The sequence below is a fragment of the Vombatus ursinus genome, unplaced genomic scaffold (assembly GCF_900497805.2).
Source record: "Vombatus ursinus unplaced genomic scaffold, bare-nosed wombat genome assembly UNPS02014773.1, whole genome shotgun sequence".
Taxonomy (NCBI): domain Eukaryota; kingdom Metazoa; phylum Chordata; class Mammalia; order Diprotodontia; family Vombatidae; genus Vombatus; species Vombatus ursinus.
Genome location: NW_020954551.1, coordinates 5,299,849 through 5,318,931, shown reverse-complemented (window position 1 = coordinate 5,318,931; position 19,083 = coordinate 5,299,849). Strand labels below are relative to the sequence as shown.

General features: G+C 40.8%; 1 protein-coding gene across 1 annotated transcript in view; it reads left to right on the top strand.

Annotated features, from left to right (window-relative positions):
• The window catches only part of FHIT (fragile histidine triad), a 1,585,586-nt gene that overhangs the window by 1,319,571 nt on the left and 246,932 nt on the right, over positions 1-19,083 (top strand). Inside the window, 1 exon segment of the mRNA XM_027863677.1 lies at positions 307-375. Within this exon segment, the coding sequence (XP_027719478.1) occupies positions 307-375 (69 nt within the window).

Genomic DNA, 19,083 nt, shown 5'->3' with positions numbered 1-19,083 from the left:
CTCCAGGCTGTGCCTAAGTATAACTCTGAATGACAACTGGAAATAACTCCACTGAGCCCACCTCACCTTCCTGGCATTCCACTCCCAATCTCATATGTAGCACCACCAACCTGTTCTTGCTTATTTCTGTTCTCTCTTCTCAGCAGATTTCAGATCCACTTAGAGCAGGTGAACGTTTTCTTCCCCTGAAAAATCATACAGTGGGAACCAATATGGAATAATTGGACTTCATGAAACATCACTGTCAAATTTAAAAATATAAAAAGAGATAATCACGTCTTTCTTTTTTTCTTTTTATATTTTCAGCATGTTCACGTCCATATACTTCCCAGGAAGGCTAATGATTTCAGCAACAATGACAGCATCTATGATAAGGTAGGTCTGTGCCCGTGTTCATTTTGCTCCATCCCAAGGGTGGTCGTAGTAGATACCAACTCAGTGAGACAGGTGTCATCCTTAAGCAGTAGGTGGAATGACTAGAAGAGGCTTCTACCTAGTAGAATTTTTGAAGTTGAGGATCTAGTGAATATTAGACTGTTTGATGCAAGAAAAAACAATGTGTTGGTAGCCTTCTTTTGGGAACTTATTAGTGGCAGCTCCAGAAGGCAATGGAATTCAGGGAGAATTCAGCCCTGTCATTATGCAAAATATATCAGGTTATTAACAATCAGATAGTAACCTAGTCAGGATTCTCATTGTAAATGGGGAATGATGTGAAATAAATCTGGGAAGGTAGCCTGGGCTAAATTATACAGGGGTTTGGGTAGTAGTATGAATATTTTTTAATCCTGGAGGCAATAGGGAGCCAATGAAGCTTTTTGAGCAGGGGATTAAAGTGGTCAGATTGATGTTTTAGGAAGAATACTTTGGAAGCTTTGTGGTAGATGGATTAGAAAGGGAAGAGAATGAAAGAAGGGAGGTCAATTAAGAGAATATTACAGTAGTTGCATGAAGAGTTCAAACAAAGATTTTTAGTCAAATATTACTTTTTAAAAATCCTTCTTTGGAATTCAGTTGTATATGTTACAATCCTTCAAGAAGTCTTTTTCTAGGGCTTCCTTTGTGTATCCCACTGTGCTTGGGTATGAGGGATACAAAGGTGGGGTTCCTGGCTTGGATGGTTCAGATTACCAGTGGATATCCCACAATGGAAACAAAGTCTGTTTGACCAGTGAAAGGGCAGCTGATGTGCCGTAAACTTTTAACATGTCTAAACATATGACTTAAAAAAAAATGAATCCAATGATAATAATGGAAGTAACCTTGTTTGATTGTATCAAAATTGTATAAGTCAATCCTTTCTTAGGGCTTATGCCCATGGAAAGTGTGATAGGTTCTGTTGAATACTGGATTATGGGGCAGATGTGGAAACATAAATTATGTTTATCAGTCCTTATATTTTATCCCAACATTATACCAAGGTAGTAGAAAGTCCCTGTCATGGAATTGAATGGCAAGAGTCTGGAGTCAGGAAGACCTGAGTTCAAATCCAACTTCAGATGTTTCCTAGTTGTGTGACCCTGGGCAATTCATTTAACCTTTCTGCCTCAGATCTCTTATCTATAAAATGAGAATAATAACAACACCTATCTCCCAGGGTTGTAGTGAGGATCGTATAAATTATACACATGTTAAATGCTTTGCAAACTGTAAAGCACTATATAAATGCTAGCTATTATTAGCTATTATAATAATTGTTGTTTAATTGTTTCAATCCTGTCCAACTCTTCATGGTCCCATTTGAGCTTTTCTTGGCAAAGATACGGGAGTGGTTTGCCATTTTCTTCTCCAGCTCCTTTTACAGATGAGGAAACTGAGGCAAACAGGGACAAGTGACTTACTCAGGGTCATACAGCTGTTAAGTGTCTTAGGCCTGATTCAAACTAAGGGAGATGAGTCTTTCTGACTCCAGACCCAGCGTTGCATCACTTAGATGCCAATAATAATTATTTTTAAATCAAAATCTATTTTTCGTTAATGATGTAGACCCTACCTATGCCCCTTTTTGCATTTTTAATTTAGTCTATATGACAATCAATGCTTTAAATACTTGGGCCCAGAAAATAGGTATTGTCTATTGATTACTGTATAAATTACTATACATTATTTATCATATAATTATGAGACATAGTGATTTATGTTGTGACCCTGTTGACTGTTTGGAGTGATGAGTAATTATTAAGGATGGGTTATTTCTCTTGCTTTCCACCCATGGGTGGAACCCAGATAAACCAGGGTATTGAGTCATCATTCCTCCCTAAATTGGGATGGGAGGGAAGGAATAGTAAAGGGTTTGGGGGCAAAGATAGAAAATTGTTTAAGGTCAAAGTTCAATGATTGCTAAGTAGCTAGTGAACGTGACCTAAAGTGAAGAGATATTGTCAATGCTAGGGGTATGGGATAGCAGTGGATATGTATGGCCAAAGACTAGAAGAGGCATGTGGGTTCAAAGTTAAGGCAGGAGCTAATGAGTCACATATTAAAACAGAATTGAGTTCATACAAAAAGAAGACTTTGGCTTCCAGTGCCAAGATGGCGGAGTAAGGAAGGAACCCTCTGAAGCCATCTCAAATTCCCCTCCAGCAGCTAGAAAACTGCCTCAGAATTGATCTAGTTGCAGGGAAGCAGCTTACCATCCCCAAAGCAAACGTCTGTCTTTCCGATGTGGGAGGGGAGCAAGGTCCAACAGCAGCAGCAGCAGCAGCAGCAGCAGCAGCAGCTGGCCTCATAGCAGGGGCTTGGGGCAATCCACCATTGAGGCTTCATCCTCCTGCAAGCCAGTAGCCCCCTCAGCAAGTGAAAGGTCTGTGAAACACAGCGAGGCTCCACCCCACTGACCCCACCCCCAGCCCAAGCCACCAGTGAGGCCTCGATTCCTCTGCTGACCAGCAGTGAAGTCCTAACCCGGGGCTGGCCAACAGCAAGACCCAGCCCGGGATCTATCAGGAGAGAGACCTTGTTTCTGTAGCAACCCAGCAGCAGGGCCCCACCCCTGGGGCAGACCAGCAAAAACATCCCTCCTCCAGGGCCAGCCACCAGAAACTCTATTACCATAGCAACCCAGGCCCCACCCCTGGAACCCTACACCCAGGGGAGGCCAACAGGCAGGCCCCAAGCCCCAGTACAAGCCAGAAGGGAAACCTACTTCCAGAGAAAGCAAGCAGCTAAGCCCTGAAGCTCAGTGAAAGCCAGCAGTAAGACCCAGAGCCCCAGCACAAAAGCTTGGGACAGTGCAAGACCACAGCCTAACTCTTACATAAAAACACCAAGTCACAAAAAAAGGGGGACAGGAAAAATGAGCAAGAAACAACAACAAAAAAAGATTTTGACTGTAGAAAGTTACTATGGTGATAGGGAGGATCAAGGCATAAACTTAAAAGAGGACAATAGTGTCAAAATGGCTACATGCAAAGCCTCAAAGAAAAATGTAATTTGGTCTCAGGCCCATAAAAAATTCCTTGAAGAGCGTTAAAAAGGATTAAAAAAAAAACAAATTAAAAAAACAAATTAGAGAAGTGGAAGAAAAATTGGGAAAAGAAATGAGAATAATGCAAGAAAATCATGAAAAAAGAAGTCAATAGCATGGAAAAAGATGTACAAAAATTGACCAAGGGAAACAAAAAACTCCCTAAAGAATAGAACTGGCCAGATAGAAAAGCTCACTGAAGAAAGTAATTCCTTAAAAATTATAATTGAGCAAGTAGAAACTAATGATTCTATGAGACATCAAGATGTGATAAAACAAAATTTTTAAAAAAAGAAGAAAATGTGAAATTTCTCATTGTCAAAACAATTGACCCAGAAAATAGATCCAGGAGAGAATTATTGGACTACCTGAAAGCTATGATTAAAAAAAATCCTGGACAGCACCTGAAAGAGATCCCCAAATGAAAACTCCCAGGAACATCATAGCCAAATTTTAGAGTTCACAGATCAAGGAGAAAGTATTGCAAGCAGTAAAAAAGAAACAGTTCAAATATCATGGAGCTACAGTCAGGATGATATAGGATTTGGCAGCTTCCACATTAAAGAACTGGAGGGCTTGGAATATGATATAACAGAAGACAAAGGAGTTAGGATTACAACCAAGAATGACCTACCCAGCAAAATTGAATATAACTCATGGGGGAAATAGACATTTAATGAATGAGATGACTTTCAAGCATTTCTAATTAATAGACCGGAGCTGAATAAAAAAAAATTTCACCTCCAAATATAAGACTCAAGGGAAACATAAAAAGGTAAAAAAAGAATCAAGAAAGAGAAAACATAAGAAATTCAATAAGGTTAAACTGTCTATATTTCTATATGACAAGATAATATTTATAACTCTAAAGAGCTTTACTACTATAAGACCAATTAGAAGGAGTATATATAGACAGAGGGTATGGGATAATACCCCCCAAATAAAAACAAAATAAAGGGAAGAAAAAGAAAATTGTATTGGAAGAAGGGGGGAATAAATGAGATATATTATCCCACATAAAAGATTCACGAAAAAGCTATTATAATGGAGTGGAAGATGGGAGTGGGGGGTCGGATGGGCAAAGCTTAAATCTTACTCTCATCAAAATTGGCTCAAAGAGGAAATTACATACACATTCAATTGGATGTAGAAATCTATCTTATCCTATAAGAAAGTAAAAAGAGATGGAAATAATAGAAGAGGGAAGGGGAACTAATAAAAGGAAGGGTATATTGAGGAAGGTAGTGATCAGAAGACACTTGTGGGGAAGGAAAGGGTGGGGGCTAAGAGAGAAGAGGGGATAAGCAAGCAAAACATAGCATGGAGGGAAATACACACTTATCACAAATACAAATGTAAATGGGATGAACTCACCCATAAAATAGAAGCAGATAGCAGAATGGATTAAAAACCAGAATCCTACAGTATGTTGTTTATAAGAAACACAGTTTAAGCAGAGAGATACACACAGAGTAAAGGTAAGGGGCCGGAGCAGAATCTATTATGCTTCAACTGAAGCAAAGAAAGCAGGGTGGTAATCTATCCACTGAGCTGTGTAGCTACCAGTGTAGTGCAATACTACTAACACTTTTACTAGTAGTAGCTGCTTCAGGAGACAGTGGGTTCACCCTCCTTGATTTCTTCAGACAAAGCCTAGCAGACCATTTGTCAGTTTTGTTTTTGTTTTCGCTTGTTTTTTTTTTTTTTTTTTGGTTTTGTTTTGTCTTGTTTGTTTTTTACTTATGTTACAATGAGAGTTTTTCTTGTTCTTTTGGGGTTTGGGTTGGCTTGGATGTTAGCTGAATTTCTTCCCAACCCTGAAATTTTATGTTTCTGAATGACTTAGACCAGTGTGACCTTGAACAACAAGGGGTATTGACTAGATGTATAGTCTAGAAGATTCCTTCCAACTCTGAATTTATGATCCTACATGAGCTCTTTCCTATGGATCTTCATTATTATTGTTATTATTATTATTATTATTATTATCATTATTTAGAGTGCAAGCTGAGCCTTCTTTCTTGGAGGTTCTGGTTTCCTCCTCCACAGGAAGAGACTTCTATCTAGTAATTAGTTTCAAGTGTCTAGAGTTCTTTTTCTCTTTGTCTTCTCTGCCATATTCTTTCACCCTCTCATCTACCAACATGAATCAGGATTCCCTTCTGTTGCATTCTTTTTCTTCTTTGTATGGGGGAGAATGGATTTGATTTCTCCCTGCCCCCTCTGTTTATATGAACAGAGATAATGAGATATTAATATGTTAATAAAGCATGAACGCCAAGTGACCTCTTTATGAAGTATAAATGCCCGTTCTCTGAGTGAATCATGAAGGACAACCCTATGGGCTAATGGAAGATGATCACAGCCCCAGGTGAACATTAAAAGATAGAGATGCAGGACAAACCTTCCCCCTGAAAGGAAATTTCTTGTGTATGTGGGGAAACTTCTGGAATTTCTTCCCTCTTCCCCCTTTAGTCTTCTTATTTTGAAGAAAATCTGCTCGACCAGTAGGAGACGCTTAATCCAATAAGGAGCAAAATGCATACACCAGAGAGATACTGAAACAGAGTGTCTGCAAGCAGCTTCAAGAAGCTTGACAACTATTAAAAGAGCCCTTTGTTGACTCAACAGAGAACTCATTTTGACAATCAATAGTTGATCTACTTGAGGACACCAAAAAGAGAGAAAGGACAATGAGGAGTGTCAGAATCAGAGTTGCGAGTTGCCTTGGCCCCATGTTTTCCCTACAGATGTGCCTCACTACTAGTGCACTCTAAATTTGTGCCCAATTCTGTCCATGAATGCTATGCCTGGAGAAAGAACTCTAGGTTTGGGGTGGGAGGTGCAATGTTTTATAGCTACTAGTCTTACTATAGCATTTTAGCATATGTCTTTTCTAAGAACTAATTGTATCTCCTGGCTGATTATGGATGGGGAACAAACGGGTTGGGGTTTGGGACCTGTAGTGTTAGATGTGGGTAGACATAGAATATCCTTAAGAATGTGAGGTAGCATCTGCCCTCTGGGAGAATATCCCATAAAAGATATTATATTTGCATTAACCTTTTAGACTTTCCATATTTTTAAAGAATGCTTCCTTTTCCATGATAATCTGGAAGGTAAGTGAAGCATTCATTGAGCCTCTTTTTACCTTCTTTCTGGGAGGGAGGCTGGAATTCACAAATGGACATGGATCACATTTACTTGGATATGTCAGAAAGATGTCCCCTGTGTACTGCATACAGGTCACTGCAAAATTCTTTTTGCTCACCATCCTTGCTAGAAGCAAGACCCCCAATCTCCTGTAATTTTTGTTTTCAGCTCACATTCAATTCCCATGGCAAAGGACTAGACCCATTCCCCTTCCTACAGGCTCTATCTAATCTTCAGTTCCTAAATTTTCACTCACTTTTCTACTCTGTGTATTTCACTGGAAGTCATACAACTTTGAAACCTCAGAGCCAAGGTCTTCCAACTCTAAGACAAGTGTTCTTTGTGTAGGCAAATGCAGGTCAAAATGGGAAGATGGAGTTCATATATGTCATCATTGTTTTATAAAGGTATAAGGATATGAACTCAGCTGGAGGTGCTGAGGAACGTCTCATCTGGTGTGGTCACTGGGAAACTCTTCCATGCACAGAGAATGGTGTGAGAACATAGTCACTGAGGGAAGACAAGAGAAGAAAGGACTCACACCTGGCATTTGTGTTATCAGCAGACACACATCGAGGCTCAGAGAGAATGAGAGGTATTTGTCTGCTCTGGCCATGGACCTTCCTGACTTGGTGGGTGAAGCAGATCCTAATTGTTTCTTCAGGTCCATCTGCTGTATGGCACCAGGCAGACTTCTGCCTACAGATCTTGGTGACAGAAGGAATCAGCTCCTGTAATGACACTCAGTTTGATGAATGTGAGAAGGCTAATAGCAGCGCCTCTGAGCTGCAGATGCACAGCCAGGCTGGGTGCAGGAGGGAATGTGGTCCTCAGAGAAGAGAGGGTGCTTCTGGAGAAACAGAAGAGCCTTTTTCATTCTCAGGACCCCAATGACCAGGTTTCAACCCCACCCTCTGGCACTTAGTAATTGCAGGACTATTTTCACCTTCTGTGATCCTGTTTCCTCATTAGAAAAGAAAATGAGCATGTCGGCACTATAGTCCCTACCTCCCAGGGTTTTGGTGGGACTCCGGTGAGATCATGTAAATTATTTTGCAAACTTTCAAGCCCTAGATCATAACTTGATAGATTTCGAGCTGGGAAATGCCTTAGAAATCATGTAGTCTGGCCCCCTTCATGTCACAGATGAGGAAAGTCCTACTTGGGGAGTCTATGTGACCTGCCCAATGTCACACAGGCAAGAGACCTGGGATTCAGCCTCTCAGACACACAGTAGGTGCTTAATGCAAATGTGCTAGCTTTAACTGATGCTTTGCCATTCTTTCAGCTTGAAATTTCTTCTTGAACGTCTCCATATCAGCATTCTTTCCATGCTGCCAGTGCCACCTTCTCTCTGCAGCCATCCCTAACTACTCCCTCTGACACTGAGCTGTCTGCCCAGTACCCTTCTCCAGCCCTGCTAGTCTATGCTCCTCTTGGGTAGAAGTCATACTTTTGCTCCTGTGTCAGTAGATAGAGACCTGGAGGCAGGGAGATCTGAGGACAAATCCTGCCTCAGATACTTAACAGCGCTGTGACCTTGGGCAAGTCACTTAACCTGTGTCACCTTTAGTTACTTGTCTATAAAAATAGGGATAACTATAACACCTGCCTGATGAAATTGTGAAGCTCAAGTGAAATGACATATATAAAGTGTTTTGCAAATCTCAAAGCACTGTATAAATACATGACTACTAGCTATTATTGCAAGCTCCTCCCTCATCATATCTCATACTTTTTGATCCCTTAAGGCCACCTACCCAGAAGGAATACTCAGGTTATAAGATCTCAGATTAAGGGTTAGAAAGGGCCTTAGAAGTTGTCTGTTCCAACCTCCTCATTTTACAGACGAGGAACTGAAACCTGGAGCAAGCAAGTGACTTGTCTAAGGTCACATAGGTGATAAGAAGCAGAGCCAAGGTATTCTTCGACTTCAAACCCAGCACTCTGTACCATGCTGCCTCTCTCAAAACATTATTTTTGGGGATGATTCTGCTTACCTTGACCCTGGTGAGATCATATCTGGAGTAATGTGCTGAGCCTAGTTCACTAGCTACCATTTTAGCCTTATCAGCCCTGAGCCCTACGTATTAGGACAGTCCTTGATAAGCTAGATTGTCCAGAGGAGGCCGACCAGAATTGTCAGCCTGGGTCGTATTTATTGGGACAATCATTGCTAAATTAAATATTTTCTAGAAGAGGCCAACCAGGATAGTCAGCCTTGAGTTGCATTTGTTGGGACAGTCACTGATAAGCCAAAGGTTGTCCAGAGGAGGCCAAATGGGATGGAAAAGAACCTGAACTCCATTCAGCCCACCTCACAACTACACCACAGTCAGGAGTTTCATTTAGGTCTTCAGATCACTTCTCTTTCCCCTAATAAAGCCTTCTGCTTGCCCCGTGAGAATCAATTTAACACCATCCATGAACAAGAACAGTTTGCTAAAACATGAGTCACTCAGTCCTAGAGAATAGTGAGAATTCTCATATCACCAATGATATTTATCTTTGACATTGGTTTGCTTTCCCACACCATATGAGAACAGCCAAGTCTATGGGTCTGCAGTTGACTTTTCTGCAAGCAGTGGTTGTTTGAGTACAACACAGTTAATTAGTTAGTATCCTCTGGCAAACTGATGTCTTCCCACTGAGAGATGAGTTTCTGGTTGTTTTCAGTATTTTGTCACCAGGAACCTAATTCATTTTTTCCAGAAGAAGACCATAACTTCATTGGCCTTTCTAATTCTGAGTCATCCATAGACAAGTATTTATTGAGTGCTTACTATGTACCAGGCACCATACTAAATGTTGAGGATATAAAGAAATGCAAAAACAGTCCCTGCTTTCAAGAAACTCACATTCTAATGAAGGAGATAAGATATAAACAATGACATGTGTACAAAACGTATGAATGCATAGAGTACTTATTAAGTACAAAGCACTAGGAATGCAAATTCCAAGGTAAGGAACAAGGTAGCCTAACTTGATCCACTTGGAGAGATTAGCTCACCAGTTCTCATGTACCTGGTTGGCCACACTCCCAGCATATGTTCTGATAGTCTGGAAGTCCTTGACACTATTCTCTGGACCCTCCAAAATGCTTTCATTTGTGGGGAGGATTAGGCGCTTCTGAAGATGGGTGACTTTCTGCCTTTGCTATGTCAGACTATAATTAAAATAAGGGATTCAAGGGTAAAACATTTTATTTTTAAGTGTCTGTCATTTCTAGATTTATTGGCACACTCCCAATCATCCTTCCCATCCAACTCTCCTCTCACTAAGAAGAAAAAAAAAATCAAGGCAAAACCAACCAATACAATGCATAGGCCTGTAACAGTTTGCATCAAGGAGATCATTTTAAATTAGTATTTGCTTACCTGTGTACATGTTATATCTCCACCCCAAATCCAATAGAAGGTAAGTCATGGAGGGCTTTTTTCTTTGTATCCCTAGCTCATGGCACAAGACCATACATGTATTATTTGCTTAAGAAATGTTGATAAGGGCAACTAGGTAGCATAGTGGATAGATAGAGTATGGGGCCTGAAGTCTGGGAGACTCCTTTTCCTCAATTCAAATCCAGCCTCAGACACTTACTAGCTATGTCACTGTGGGCAAGGCACTTCACCCTATTTGCCTCAGTTTCCTCATCTGTAAAATGAACTTGAGAAGGAAATGGCAAACCACTTCAGTATCTTTGCCAAGAAAACCCCGAATGATGTCATGAAGAGTCAAACTCAACTGAAAAACAACTGAACAACAACAACAAATGTTGGTAGGTCTGTAACGTCAAATTAACTGTCTTCTGAACATAGGTTCATTTATTTGATTTAAAACTCATTACCCTCCACTATCACCTAGCAGAGCTTATCCAGAAAGAATATACTATACGATTGGGAAGAGAGAAGAGATAGAAACAGGTTAAGAGAATGGGGCCCTGAGGTGAGAGGAGGGCCATTAGGCTGCCAAGAGGGAATATGAAGGCATTTAAAAACTTAAAGCAAGAAGTGTTAATTTGGGTCTGGGGGTGGCAGTGTGTCTAAAGGAAACTAAATTTTGATCTCTGAAACTTTGAAAGATACCTTGGGTTTTATAGGCTAGACTTCTTTCTTAAGGACCATACTTTAAACCGAAATCACTCTGGCTGTCATTGATTGGCCAACAATAGGTTCCAGCCTAAACCCTACTTGGTCATTGTTTGGGCCCTCATGACTCAGAGTGAATGTGAATAGCAATTATTTCTGTTTTGGCCAGAAACCCTAAGAGTCTTCCCCTCCCAGATTGATTCTTTTTTTGACTAGGTAAAAAAGTCCACTCTTTGCCTCATTTCTTACCTAGTCTTTTTTTTCTTTGTTGTTGTTGGTGGTGAGGCCATTAGGTTTAAGTGACTTGACCAGAGTCACAAGGCTGGTAAGTGTTACGTGTCTGAGACTCCAAGGTCAGTGCTCTATCCACTGCACCACCTAGCTGCCCCATTTACCTAGTCTTAATCATCGAATGGACATTGCCTCAGTCAAATTGAGACTTGGGAAAGACCTTCACTTCAAAAGGCCAAGGCTGCATCTGGGGCCATCTCCAGTCGTCCTGATGTATATCTTGCCATTGGAGCTAGTTGCCTCTGAAGGAGAAAGTAAGGCTGGTGCCTTTGCACAGAGCCCTCCCTCACTTAAATCCAATTCAGGTGCAAGTCATGGCATCACCTTCCTGATGTCATGGTCCTCTTTGAGAATGAAGGACAAACAACAACTGAAGGTGAAGTTGACCTCCCTGAGAATTTTCCCTGTGGCCAACCCTCAGTGTGGACACCTAGGACGCGTCAGAGGACATGGCTTTAATTTTGTTTCTATTAGAGAATAGCTGAATGACCTCTGGCAAACCATGTGACATCGCTGAAGCCCAGTTTCCTGATCCCTAAAATGAGGGAGTTGAGCTAGATAATCCTGGGGATCCCTTCCTGCTCTGTATCTGTGACTCTGCCCTTCTGCCTTCCCAGGTTTGGGGAGGTAGAAAGAAAACTTGCCCAGACTTCTGAGTATGTTCTATGAATCACTTTTTCCAAGTAGCCTCTGTCTAATCAAAGGAGTATTGAGCTAAGGGCAAAGAGTCTCAGGTCATTCTGACTGTTCCCTGGCTCAGTATCTACTTAATTTTTGACTCCCATTTGTTACCTCCCTGTTAACTCCCTGTTGTTGTTTTTAGAAAGGCAGTTTAGAGAGAGCACTGGCTTTGCAGTTGGGAGGTCATGGAATCTTGGGCTTACCACTTACTTTGCTGTGTGTCCCTGAGCTAGTCATTTAATCTCAGTGGGTCTTACTTTGTGTTTCTATTATTTTTTAAGTAGAAAATAGTACTTGTGTTATATACTTCCTGAGGTTTTTGTGAGGATCTCATGATATAATGTAGGACGGAGTGTTTTGCTCACATTAGACCCTATATTCGTGTAAGCTCTTGTTGGTATTTACTTAAGAAGGAATTCCCAGGACGGAGATGCCCTCTGTCAAGACCTGTAACAGCTGCTTTGTGATTGTCTTAAGGCATTGCCAAAGATGCATAGACTTGAACGGACTTCTCAGTACGGGATGGAGACAATGGTAGAAATTACATATTTGAGAACCTAAGAGATCTCTGCCACTGTGCCCTGTAAATGTCTCCAGTTCTTTCAAAGGATCCCTAGACACATGGACACTTGACCTTAGACCTTCCTCATTTTTTTTCCTCTGATACTTTTTAGCTTTTCACTGGTCCTCCTAAATTATGATGTCCAAAATGAAACACAGTCTTCCTGATGTGTTCTGATGAGGGAAGGGATTCCTTGCATGGATGACAATTGTAGCCTCCATACCATACATGGCCTGGGAGAGGGTTGCTAAGGGTCAGGGCTTTGTACATAGTAAGCATTTACTATTAATAAATGTTTTATTCATTCACTCGTAAAATAAAACGTCAGGATTCCAGTTCCCTGACTGGGATCCCAGGAGGATTTCTTATGAGTCTGGACTTTCCAAAACCGTGCAACCTGGAGCATTGAGAAGGAGGAAGGGGGATTTGCGACTCAGCCAATGACTTTAGGTAGGTCTGGTACCATGTCTGAGAAGAGAATGGGATTTAAACATTAATGCTTTAAAACAGCACTTGCTGGCAAAATAGATGACAAAAGATGAAAGAAAAGTTGAGAGATGCTGATTGACACATCCAAAAGCATGCTTGATGTGCCTCTCCCCCTCAAGTAAATTCAGAGCTTCCAAGAAAGGGGTAAAGGGGGAGGAAGACAAAGAAATCCATTTGCACAGCCCTGCTGCATTTGTAAATGTTTTTGCCATTTTGGACCTTCCAATTATCATTTTTTAATTCTTTTGACTTGAGAAGATACATTAAGATTGGCATTGGCATGGTGAGCCCCTCTCTGAGTTCCATACCACCAGGTTGCCCAAGAAGGGGTGAACTGGCCTGGGTCAGGACAGAACTCCTGTGCCAATCAGTAGTGGGATTGGGTCCATGAATGGCTGCTCTCCTTCCTGCCTGGGTGTGACAGGGAGACCTAATCTCAAAAACAAAAACAAAAACAAAAACAAAACAAAAACAAAAACAAAAACAAAAACAAAAACAAAAACAAAAACAAAAACCAGTAGACTAGAATTAGAATAGAATAGATTAGAGTTCAGTGTAATGAAGGAACAGATAGGAATAATGACCCTCTAGTAGGGGAAGACAAGAGTTGGAGAGGGCAGAGGGATCTTCCCGAAAACACTGAAATCCCACCACATTGATAATCCTACATTCCACCTAAATATAATGCCATTCCTTAATTGCTTCCATTTTTCAGATTTCCTGTTTAAAAACTTTTGGAACATGGCCCTAGGGGCTCCTTCCCCATGCCTTTGAATGCTCCATGACCTAACTCACTCCTACTCTCCACACATGAACCCTATACCAGGAATAGTTGCAAGATTTTACCCAAGTCAGTGATGGAAATTTCTGTTTTCTGCTCTTCTGGGCACAGCGATTTTCTAATAACTAGATCTGAGTTTTCAAATTCCCTCGCTCAATGATTTTAGCAATATTGATATAAAAAGTGCTCAAGGGTTCTGTTAAGAACATAGAGCTTACTCACTGGGGGGGATCAGAAGTCATTACTGATGATTTGATTAATACAGTGAATGTAATTGCCTCTTCTTTTGGGGGAAGGTCCCATGAGAAATCCATGCATATTGGCTGCCTCTGTCACTAGACACACAGGTAAGTTTGCCTCTTGGGATTTCTATATTCATTCTCATCAGGATAAAAATGATATTTAGATTTGATTAATTGCTCACCTATTGAACCAGACCCAGTCTTCTCTGTGAGATCCCACTGTGAGAACAGAGGCTAGCACGTATAAAGTTTTACTCTTTGGTTTTAGCATTTGTGGGCACAATAAAGTCCATTAGCATTTTGCATGCTATCATTTTCTTTCCTAACATCCTGTCTGCATGGTGAAGTGGCAGGAATGTTGGATTGGGAGTCCAAAGACTTGGGTTTGAATTTTAGCTCTGCCATTACTACCTGTGTGACCTTGGACAAGTCCCTTCACTTTACTAAACATTGGTTTCCTCATTTATAGAATTAGGGAATGAGACTAAGCTATGTCTAAGATTCCTTCTGGCCCTAAATCTACGGTCCTAAGTCTCAGCACTGCTATTTCTCCTCTTCCCATTCAGGATCATCTGGTCACCCAAAGCATGACAATTCTCTCTCTAATAACTCCTTGTCATTGGTGTGCTTGATGGTGAATGAGGGAAAATGTTTTGATCCTGATGTATTAGGCTTGTTATCTAATGCTTGCCTCTGTGGGCTGGTAGGATGCTTACCTTTTACATGGTGCTGTGGCAATTCTTCCCAGCTAAAATTCTGCCTTCTCCAAGAAACCTTTCCCAGTCCCCCCTAATTCTAGTGCCCTCCCTCCATTGATCAATCCCTATTTATCCTGTATATATCTCATTTATACATAGTTGTCTGCACGTTATCTTCCTCATCAAATTCTGGACTACTTGAGATCAGGAACTGTCTTTTGCATTCTTTGTATTCCTAAGCACTTAGCCCAGTGGTTAGCACATAGTAGGTGCTTAATAGATGCTTTTTACCTGGCTGAAAGTTTCTTGGTCTTGTGTCTATTTTGAATATTGATGCTAGGGTATATTTATTGTAGTTCAGTTGTGTTTGACTCTGCGGTCCCATTTGGCGTTTTCTTGGCAAAGATATGGGAGTGGCTTGCCATTTTCTTCTTCAACCATTTTACAGATGACTTGCCCAGGGTCACGCAGGTAATAAGTGTCTGGGGCTGGATTTGAACTCAGGTCTTCCTGACTGCAGGCCTGGCACTCTGTCAACTGTGCCACCTAACTGCCTCCTGCTGGACTATACTAGCAAATAAATATATTGCTGTGAACATGGTATATGAGAATTTGAGCAAGGCATTTGACAATTAAAAAAAATAACATCCTTATGGACAAATTGGAAAAATGGGGAATGGGTGAAAGTATTTGATGATTGACTGGTGAGATCAGGGGTTCCTCACTTAGGGACTATGAATTTTGCCAAATATTTAAATAATTACATTTCATTATGTTGGGTTTTGGGTTTTTTTTTCCATTTACAAATCTCACTCAGAGCAGGGGTCCATTGGTTTCACAAGACTGCCAAATGGGTCTCCTGCAGCAGTGTGCCAATAAATATTGAACAGCTGGTTCTCTGGGGGGGAAAAAGGACACCAACATACTTCTTAATTTAATCTTTATTATTAACGTTTTCTCCACCACTTTCTTAAGTCTAGACAATCAATAAAGCAATAAATCAAGCCCTGATTTGTAACACTTCCTGTCCAGGTGTAAAAGCTCACACTGAAAATTTAACATTTGACTCTAATGATTCCCTTCAAACTGGTTCCAGCACACCCCTGGTTCCATGACCCTCCAAAAGGTTAAGAACATTTCGACTAGATCCAAAGGGCTTATTAACGGGTCGGTATTAACCTGGAAGGAGTGTCCCTGGGCCTTTCGCTCTTTGGTATATTTTTTTCTCTGACTTCAATGAAAGTCTAGATGGAATGGGAACATGACATGAAATTAGGAGAAGGAGGTATGAGACTAGATGAAAACATCTGGACTCCTCCATTTCCCCCCCTCCCTTTATACCCCTCCCAAAAAAAGCGCTTAATAGCTTGGAACATTGAAAATAACAAGATGAAGCTCAATAAAGATAAATGCAAATGCCTATACTTGTTCAGGACCACCATTGCATTAGTACAGGATTGGTGAGATATGCCTGGAGAGAGAACAATTTGGTGGTTGACTAGTGAGACTGGAGTTCCTAACTTAGGGTCTGTGAATTTTGTTAAATATTTAAATAACTATCATCTACTCCAAACAAAAATTCACTCTCCAACATTCCTAACAACTGATTATCCAGTTTTGCTAAAAGACTTAGGGAAAGGGAGACAGGGCGAATCACTACCCTCCAAGGCATCCCCCTCAAAATTCCTATGACTATGGGTGGGGTGTTGATATCATCCTTATCAGTACATGATTTTCTCTGTTCAATCCTTCTTGGATTTCTTAGCACATACCAATACATTTATTTGCCCTGTTTCTAGCCCATTTAAAGTAATTCACCCCAGAAAGAGCTTATTGCTGGGAGCATCTCTCTCTTTAATTTACATGTGGAGCTTGCATTAGCAGAATGGCAAAGAGGCAGTACCATGGTTGACTTTTAAAATTCACCAAGGAGGGATTATAAAATGAAAATGTACCAGATGGGATTTGAGCTTCTGATGATTTCAAAAACCAAGACATTCCCGCTGAAATGTTGGCATAGACTTAAAATTAAATATCATCTTTCATGCTATTTACAGATTTCAAAGTGACAACAATAGTTTGGCATCTCCAAAGGAGAGGAGACTGTAATGGAAATTCAGTAGGTGATTTTTGAATTTCATTTTATGGAAGAGAAAGTGGAAGAGAATAATTAAATAGAAATAAAGCTGGGATGACAATTGGATAGAAAAATAATGGGGCTTCCCAGGGGAGGGGAGAGTGTGGTAAAACAAACAAAACCAAACCAAAAAACTCAAGCAGTTTCAAAACAGCTGTGAATTATCACTCAGCTTCCATAACTTTCTGGAACTGTCTCCTGCCCAGCCTATCACAATAATAACTAAAAATAGTAGCTAGCCTTTATGTAGCACCTCCAATGTGCCAGGCACTGTGTTAAGTGCTCTATGATTATTATCTCATTTGGTCCTCACGATAACCCTGGGAGCTAGGTGCTATCATGATCCCCATTTCATTCCACAGATGAGTAAACTGAGGCAGACGGGGTTAAATGAGTTGCCAAGGGTTACTACACAGCTGGTATCTGAGGCTGGATTTGAACTCAAGTTTTCCTGACTCTATCTCCAGCCCTTGATCCACTGAACCTTAATATCTGGGGTCTCTCTGGTCTAGACAGAAGAATGAGGAAAGGTAAAATTTTCTTTAGTAAACCAAGAATTAACAACCTAGAACTAGACCCTCATACTCTTTACCTTTAAACTCCCATTCAGTAAGCTTTGTAAGGGGTACTTTAACAGTTAGCATCATTAATGAATCAGTTTCCTCGCCCCAAAACACAATCTTTCAGACCTAAAGTTTTTAGCCCTAGAATTTCTCTTGCCTGAAACTCTCAGATGTTACAGAAGGTTAATGTATATTTAACATACCTCTCTCCAATTACTAGTATTTTGATAGAAATATGGAGTCAAAGGGCAGAGGGAAGGCCCAGACCCCTGGATTAAGTCTGCAAGCCTGAAGTCCAAAATACATCCACAAACAAACCTGACCACAAACAAACCTAACAAAAACTGGACCAGTAGATTGCCACAGGGGAAGGGTTCAAAGACAAAACCAACACCTTCCCTGCCTTCAGTAATAAACATAGTGATGAGTACTATTTTGCCTTACCATGGCCTTGGGAAGTAGTTAGTGCAACATCCAGTACTGAGGTGGCTAGTTGGTATAGTTGATAGAGGGCTGGGCCTCTGTTAGGAAATCAGGAAGACCTGAATTCAAATAGAGCATCAGATAACTTTGTAGCTGTGTGACCCTGGACAAGTCACTTAATCTCTATTGTCCTCAGTTTCTCCAACTGTAAAAAAGTGGCGGGTAATAACAGCATCTATGTCCCAGAGTTATTATGAGGATAAATGTAATAATATTTGAAAAGCCCTTAATGCAGTACCTTGGTACATAGTAGACACTGTATAAATGAATATATTCTTAATCTTCACTACTAACATCCCCATTTGATGAGGAAGAAACAAAGAATGAAAGAAATAAAATGTTAGAGCTCAAAGAGATATTAAGAAGCCATCCACTCTAATCTCCTCATTTTACAGATGAGGAAACTGAGGCAGAGATAGTGACTTGCCCAGGATCACACAGCTAGTTAGGGTGTAAGGGAGGAGTTGAACCCAGATCTCCTTTGTGTTAAACCCAGCAGCCTATCCACTGTGCCACCTAGAGGGTCACACACCTAACAAGTGTCAGAGCAGGACTAGAACCCAGGTCCCCTGACACCAAATGTGGTGCTTTCTCCCTTGTGCTACTTCTGTCTCTTATTTAAGAAAAATTCAGAATGAGCAATCAGTATGGCAGTGTCTTTCTGTCAGTAAATATCCACTGGGCTTGGCACAGCCAGGTTCATTAGGGAACCCATAATTGAATTTGCCTGACTGCCGAATCCCTGAACTTCTCTTTAATTAATAGGCCAGTAGCAGACTCACTCAGTAGTTTCCATCACTCAGCCCCTTCAGAAAATTGGCCACATCTTTTCCTGGAGACTCCATGCCTATAATTCTAAACTGCTTTGAGAATCAAGTTGATTTCCTAATTTGGGTCACTCTATAATATCATCAAGTTGCAAAGGGGAAAATGTTCCCAAGCTCATAGATCTGAAGTCTTTTTTAAAGGAGATGTGGTAACTTTTGATATTCCTTCTGATGGTCTGTGTTCACAGAACCATTCCTTTGACAAGAATTGAGCCCTAGCGATGTGCTAAGAATATAAAGAGAAAGAAGGAGGGAGGGAGGAAGGAAGAAAAGAGAAAAGAAAGAGAAAGAAAGGAAGAAGGGAGGTGGGAGGGAGAAAAAGAGAGGGAAAGAGGAAGGAAAAGGAAAGGAAGAAAGGGAAGAAAGAAAAAGAGAAGAAAGGAAGGTGTTTTTGCTCTCAGGCTTACATTGTATCACAACACACACATACATACACACAGTGTCTCCTTGTAGTTCATTCAGTTCAACTAAATGAACCTCTAGAAAGCACCTACTATGTACTGGGTACTAGTGACACAAAGATAAAAATGAAATAATCTCTTCCCACAAGATGCTTATATCCATTGGGACACATGTATACACACACACACACACACACACACACACACACACACACACACACACA